General features: G+C 38.9%; 1 protein-coding gene across 1 annotated transcript; it reads left to right on the plus strand.

The window, feature by feature from the left end:
- Positions 1 to 1273: 1273 nt before the first annotated feature.
- On the plus strand, positions 1274 to 2212 carry LOC102429443 (olfactory receptor 6C2-like). Its single transcript, XM_006101306.1, has one exon. The coding sequence runs from the start codon at positions 1274 to 1276 to the stop codon at positions 2210 to 2212; it is 939 nt and encodes a 312-aa protein (XP_006101368.1).
- The last annotated feature ends 5904 nt before the right edge of the window (positions 2213 to 8116 follow it).

Raw genomic sequence — 8116 nt, forward strand, 5'->3', positions numbered from 1 at the left:
ATGATTCTCTCTCAACACTGATATTTCTATCTCTCTCTCCTTCTCCCTTCCTCTCTTTGAAATCAATAAAAATGTGTTGTTGTTTTCTTAACTCAGAGAACATAGCTGGTTGGTAAATAAGTGGGGAGAGTTGCTTTGAGGAGGGGAGCAGCAGCAATTATTCAAAGAAGTCACTAAGATATATCCTGAGACAGATTCTGATGGCTGAGTGCTGCGAAAAGCACAGGAGTGACCAGGCTGCCAAAGAGAGGATAGCCACAGCTCAGTCCCTCTGGGCTCCGTCCATGACCCAAAGCTCCAGAACAGGACTAATTGTGGTTTATATTCAGGTTTCAGAACATTTCTTTATACCATTTCAGGAAACCCACTGTGTAAGCAGTCCCAAAACTGGCTTAGGCATACTTTCATTTGCCTAAATATAGGCTAAAGAAAACATAGGTATATCTGTATTTTAAACTTTTTATTTCTCAATCCAGAGATAATTTAAATTACAAAGAGTTGAACTAACACTTTTAAATGGATGTGCTGCTGTTAACATTTAGCATAACAACATAAGATGATTAACGGAAAATACTAATTAAAACTTTGTCCAAACCCATAGAATGGACAACACCAAGAGTAAACCATAATGTAAACTATGGACTTTGATGCGTCAATGTAGATTGATTCGTTGTAACAAGTGGACCACACTGCAGGAGGCTATTGCTAGCGGGAAAGGCTGTGCATGTGTGACAGCAGGAGGCATATGGGAACTCTCTGTATCTCCCCCTCAATTTTACTGTGATCCTTATATTGCTCTAAAAAAGATTTATTTTAAAACACAAAAATACTCATTAACAGATCGTTCTTGGTTTTGAAAATGGAACATTTCAGTATGGTGTGGAAAAGCAAAGAAAAACAAGGATGGGAGGAAAAAACCTCAAAAATGACAATTTCCTTCATGATAAAGACAAAATCTGTACTACAGGGCAATATTGGTGAAGAATTGCAAAACAGACACGTGATTTATGTCTTTTTGTTTTGTATTGTTTTTATTTGACATCTTCCTACATGTGCTTTCTAATCAGAGAATTATAAGCATTAGATCTGTATTAGATATTTCCTATATATGCCTCTTAGTAAAATGTAAGGGCACTATGTTAACAAATTGCTTATTAGGAAAAGAATAAAGTGAGCTTGCTTGTTGGGGAGTTTTCATTTACATTCCACTGCTAGCTTCTTATGACACTTCTCTCTTCAGGTGGAATTACATTTGACTTGGCACAAGGCAGTGATGAAAAATTATACAGCAATAACAACATTCATCTTGCTGGGACTGACCGATGACCCAAAACTACAAGTTCTGCTTTTTGTATTTTTGTTTCTCACCTACATGTTGAGTGTGTCTGGGAACCTCACCATCATCACCCTCACACTTTTGGATTCCCATCTGAAAACCCCCATGTACTTTTTCCTCCGAAATTTCTCTTTCTTAGAAGTTTCATTCACCACCGTCTGTATTCCCAGATTCCTGTATACTATGATAACTGGAGATAATAAGATTACCTACAACGCTTGTGCCACCCAAATATTTTTTGTTGTCCTCTTTGGAGCAACAGAATTTTTTCTCCTTGCCGCCATGTCCTATGACCGTTACGTGGCCATTTGTAAGCCCCTGCATTACACAACCATCATGAACAACCGAGTCTGCACTACGCTCGTTCTCTGCTGTTGGTTTGCTGCCCTGTTGATTGTCCTCCCACCTCTAAGCATGGGCCTCCAGCTGGAATTCTGCGATTCGAACGTGATTGATCATTTTGGCTGTGATACATCTCCTATTTTACAAATAACCTGTTCGGACACAGCGTTACTAGAGAGGATTGTTTTGAGTTTTGCCGTGCTGACTCTCATTATCACCTTAGTGTGTGTGGTGCTTTCCTACACATACATCATCAAGACCATTCTAAGGTTCCCTTCTGCCCAACAAAGGAAAAAGGCCTTTTCTACCTGCTCTTCTCATATGATTGTGGTTTCCCTCACCTATGGCAGCTGCATCTTCATCTACATCAAGCCTTCAGCGAAGGAGGGAGTGGCCATAAATAAAGTGGTGTCTGTGCTCACCACTTCAGTTGCCCCTTTGCTTAATCCATTCATTTATACCCTACGAAACAAACAAGTGAAAGATGCCTTCAAAGACACAGTAAAATGGATTGTATTTCTCACAAAGAAGTGAGAGACAGTTAATGTTTTTAGAGGTTAAGTTTAAATCTAACCCATGAGTGACATTCATTAATCTGCCAAATAAATGGTTTCTTCTTATTCTGAGATTCATCAAGCTATTCTGTCCCCAGGAACCTTTGTCCCTTATAATGCAAAAGCCAAAATCAAGCTCTTTATTTCTCTTTTGTTTAAGTTTATTTCATTCTGTATGGTTTCTTCAACAAATGCACATTTCAGAGATTAGATTCTCAATATACTCAATGTCATAAAAAGAAAATGCAAATAAATAAAGTTGTATGTCTGGCCATAGAGCCGTCTTATGGTGTGGAGTATAAATGCCCAGAGACCATTTCTCACTTACAGACAATACTTCAATATCTAGCCTCTGATTACACAAAAGTAACTGAAGATTCTTTACTGACGCTTTAAAAGTTTTCTCATGGAAAAGTGTGATTCCAGAGCTCTTCTTCTCATTTTAAAATGTCCATTTTTCAGGAATGAGAAGATGCTAATAGGGCAATTTCAAAATCAGTGAAAATAATTATATTTTTTCTTTAAGCTAATTTACCCACACACAAAAAAAATGTTTCTACTGGCCTTTCTGGAAGACTACTACATGTGAAATATGAGAATAAAAACAGGACTTCAAAGTGCTGGATGTCTTCCACTAACATTAACATTGATGGTGCAAAGTCATAGACTGGAAGAGAATAAGCCTGAATTTAGGGGTAGGATAACTAAATCTTGGTTAAATAAGTTCTCCAATATTTAGACTTACATTGTCCCTTGATTTAAGAAGAATGTTAAAGATTAAGAGAATTCATCAAAATATCAAAAGAGCTCATAATTTGGGAAAGACCTTCTAAGAGGCATTTGATTGCTTAGCATAGACTGACTACTAAAGATCAAATCCAGATATAGTGTGGAAAAAAAAGTATAGACTTAGAAAAGAGGGAGAGCGGTGGAAAAACAGGTAACAGTCATGTAGGAACCTTGGACCAAATAACTGAAATTCTTGCCATTAAATTGTTAAAAAGTCATTTTATTGTTTTCAGGTTCTATAATTATGCAAGTAAAATTGTGTGCTTTTACAGTACATATGCAACTATGACCTATGTCTATTAACATCATCTAGTTACTCGAGTGTACCTTTTATTTTGATATTTTCAGTTGTTCCTATAAGATAATGGCTAAAGTAGAAGTACAATCATCTTTTAGACTTCACAAGTATTCAGGGAAAGTAGGACTCTATTCTCCATGGCATTTCTTCTTTTTCCATTTAAAATTTCTAAACTCCTAGAGCCAATACTAATATAAATAAATGATTTTAAAAATTAATAAATGAGAGAGAAGAGATAAATCTCCTGTGTAGAAGTATTCCAAATAATTCATGTAGATATTCTGTCCAAAAGAAGGGGAAACTTTACAGAGGAGAAACTGACAAACACTATCTCAATCAGGCAATCAAGGTCAACATCAATAGCCATAAGTCATGCCCTAGATGGTTTGGCTCAGTGGATAGAGCGTCAGCCTGCAGACCAAAGGATCCCGGGTTTGATGCAGGTCAAGGGCACGTACCTTGGTTACAGGCTCCTCCTCGGCTCCAGCCCAAGACAACTAAATGTAATGTGGTATCCTACAGGGGATTGTGGAATGGGGGGAAGGGGGAAATATATTATGTGAAAACTAAGGAAATCCAAATAAACTATGGACTTCATTTCATGATTCAAGTCATTCACTCTGCCCTCAAAGAAGCTCTTCTGCCAGGGCTGGTGGCTACAGCTTTCAGCCACACACACTCAGGAAACAGAATTTGTTTTATAATTAAATATACTCAAAACATTTTGAGATCCAAGATGGCAGCAGATTAGGTGGAAGCTACACTCACCACCTCTCAGGACCAAACTAAAATTACAACTAAATTATAGAAAAATCATCCTGAAGAAGAGCTGAAGAGACACCTTATAACCAAGGAATTATAGAAGGCACATCGAGACTGGTAGGAAGTGTGAAGGAGCAAGAGGATGGGCAGGGCTCCCACAGGTGGCAGCTGAGGTTCCAGAGGTATATGTCAGCTACAGGGTGCTCACCCTGAGAAGTGTGGGGTCTAAATCCCAAACCAGGCGCCCCAGCCTAGAGCACCAGAGCCAGAAAGTGCATAGCATCTGGCTGTGAAAAGCAGCACGGCTTCTGCCCACCAGGAAGAGATGGCTAGAGACACCGGCAGCCTCTTAAAAAGGCAATGCAGAAAATTCCATTCACAGTCACTCACCTTGGGCTCTGGCAGAGGGAAGGCAGAGCAGACTAGAGCCACACGAGGAGAGTCTGGGGTTGGTGACTCTGGGGGGCGGGAGCTGAAGGGTAAGCCTCCAGGATCACTATACTGAGTCATTCCCTCACTGCAGAAACCATCTTTCTCGGGCAGAGCACTCTCCTCCATGAGTTAGCAGCCTAAGGGAAAGCAATAGCTCCACCCTGTGGAATTCATCTCACCCTACCCTGTGGAACTTATGCCCTGTTGAGGAGTACAGCCAGAGGCTCTTTCAGTGACTAAGCTGAACAGACTGGGTTCCTTGAGAACTTTGCTGCCTTTCCCCAAGCCCAGTGCTGGTAAAAGCCAGACTTGGTGTGCAACTTGGTCCTTTCTGCACACACACCCAGGTCCCGCAGAGGCAGCCACAAACTGTGGCTCATTCATAGCTCCAAACAGGTTGCCCAGGGCCAGTCACAGGCAACATCTAACATTGTCCTATATCAGAGTCCCCACAAGAGGCCCATATGCAATACACCCAGTGACCAGCTTCAGACAACAACAGAGCAGGATCCAATAAGCTTCACACACAGTATATCCAAAGCAAGAACTTGGCAGACACCAAAACCAGAAAGGGAAACTAAAAAGCAATCCCATTCACAATTACTTCAAAAAGAACAAAATTACCTAGGAATAAATTTAATCAAGGATATAAAAGACCTTATTCAGAAAATTATAAGATGCTGAAGAAAGAAATTGAAGAAAATACAAATAATTGGAAGCATATACCGTATTAATGGATTGAAAGAATTAACATCATTAAAATACCCATACCACCCAAAGCAATCTACAAATTTAATACAATTCCTATCAAGATACCAATGAACAAATATTCCAAAAATTTATGTGGAACCACAAAAGACCCCAAATAGCAACAACAATCTTGAGAAAAAAGAACAAAGTTGAAGGAATCAAGCTACCTAATATCAAACTATACTGAAAGGCCATAATTATCAAAACATCATGGTACTAGCATGAAAACAGACATGTAGATCAATGGAACAGAATAGAGAGCCCAGAAATAAATCCATACTTATATAGTCAATATTTGACAAAGAGTCAAAAACATTAAATGGACTAATGATAGACTATTCAATAAACAGTGTTGTAAAATATGACAGATACCTGCATAAAAATAAACTAGACCACCTTCTTACAACACACACAAGAATAAACACAAAATGGATTAAGGACTTAAATGTTAGACTCAAAACCATAAAAATTCAAGAAGAGAACATAGGCAATATAACCTCAGACATTTTTTGTAGCAATATTGTTTCTGATATATCTACTTGGGCAAGGGAGAAAAAAGAAAAATTTTAAAAATGGGACTACATCAAACTAGCACAGCAAAAGAAACCATTAACAAAATGAAAAAACAACCCACTAAATGGGAGAGCATATTCACCAATACATCTGATAAGGACTTCATATCCAAAATTTATGAAAAACTTATAAAGCTCAACACCAAAAAACAAGAATCCAATTTAAAAATGGACAAAGGACCTAAGTAGACATTTTTCCAAAAAGGACATACAGATGGCCAATAGATATATGAGAAAAGTGCTCAAAATCACTAATCATTAGAGAAATACAAATTAAAACCACAATGAAATATCACCTCACACCTATCAGAATGGCTATCAACAGTAAATCAACAAACAACGAGTGTTGGTGAAGATATGGAGAAAAGGGCACCCTCACACACTGTTGGTGGGAATGCATACTGGTGCAGCCACTGTGGAAAGCAGTGTGGCGTTTCCTCAAAAAACTAAAAATAAAACTGCCTTATGACCCAGAGATCCCACTTTTGGGAATTTATCTAAAGAAACCCAAAACACCAATTTGAAAGAACATATGCATCCTATGTTTATTGCACTATTATTTACAACTAGAGGCCCGGTACATGAAATTTGTGCATAGGGTGGGGGAAGGGGGGACCTCAGCCCAACCTGCACCCTCTCCAATCCCGGACCCCTCGGGAGATGTCCAACTGCCAGTTTAGGCCCGATCCCTGTGGACCGGCAATCGGATATGCCTCTTGCAATCCGGACCACTGGCTCCTAACCGCTTGCCTGCCTGTCTGCCTGCCTGCCTGCTTGCCTGCCTTATCGCCCCTAACCACTTCTGCCTGCCTTATCGCCCCTAACCACCTCTGCCTGCCTGCCTGATCTCCCCTAACCACCTCAGGCACCCGCGACATCGGGTCAGTCAGCTTCACCCGGGCCAGCTTTGTCAGGAAGGACGTCCAGTCTAATTAGCATATTACCTTTTTATTAGTATAGATAGCCAAGATCTGGAAACAGCCTAAGGTTCCATCAGTAGGTGAGAGGATAAAACAGCTAAAGTACATTTACACAATGGAATACTACTTGGCCATTAAAAAGAAGGCATTTTTATTCTTTGCAACAGCATGGATGGACCTAGAGCACATTATGCTAACTTAAATAAGCCAGTCAGCAAAGACAAGCACCATATGATTTTACTCATATGTGGAATCTAATGAACAAACTAAACTAACAAGCAAAATAGAGACAGACTCATAGAGAGCAGGCTGACAGCTGTACAGGGGTGCTGGCTGGGAGTTGGAGGGATTGAGCAAAAGAGAAAAAAAGAGAAAGAACTCATTGACAGGAACAACAGTGTGATGATTGTGAAGGTGGTAGGAGGGGGAATGGAGGTGGAAGAGGGTATAGGTGGGATAAATGATGATGGGGGAATTTAATTCAATTTAAAAAATAAAAGACTAAAAAATAGTATTAAAAATAATGATTCAGTTTTGGTTTATTAATTGCAACAAATACATCATACTAATGCAAGATATTAATACAGGAAGCTTAGCATATGATATACAGGAACAATCTATACTATCTTCTCAATTGTACTGTAAATCTAAACCATTCTAAAGAAAATAAGGTCTATTAAAAATAAATATAATCCTCAAGTTAAATGACAACTATTTTCTGTATGCTGAGAAAATCTATGGCTACTTAAATGATGGATTTGAAAGAAAAATTAAAGATCTCTTTTGCAGGCCACTCAATGCAAGGATGCCCTTCAACCTCATTATTCCATCTCTCATTCTTCTCCTTAACCTGCTGGTGGCCTGTTTGATGCTCCCATTGTACCTTTCTCACTAGTCTCTGTGGACTGACTTCTGCTAAGCAACTATTTAATTTTTATTCTTTAATACAACAAAAGGTCTTTATCAGTCCCTCAGAACCAGGACCCCTAGGGAATGCATTGTTTGTCAGCACAATTGATCCCAAAGTGGCCAGATCTGAGGAGACAAACTTTGTTACTTTGGATCTTTAAAAACCTCCAAAATGCTAATGTGGCTTTTGCTGAGGTAATCAGTTCTCCTAGGAATAGAAAAAGCCCTAGAAATTATCTGTCCTTCAATACTGTTTGTTCATAATTTAACAAGTATTTGAATGTGTTTAGCATTTTGCTATGCAGTGTAGAAAATTCAACAAAGTTGATCAGTCAAGGGCAACAATACAATATATAAAATATACAACCATGAAAAGTTGTATAAATTGCACAGGGCAACATATATTTAAGTGCGATGTGAATGACACAGATTATGTGTCCTTTCAATACAGA

Source organism: Myotis lucifugus, unplaced genomic scaffold (assembly GCF_000147115.1).
Source record: "Myotis lucifugus unplaced genomic scaffold, Myoluc2.0 scaffold_350, whole genome shotgun sequence".
NCBI classification, from domain to species: domain Eukaryota; kingdom Metazoa; phylum Chordata; class Mammalia; order Chiroptera; family Vespertilionidae; genus Myotis; species Myotis lucifugus.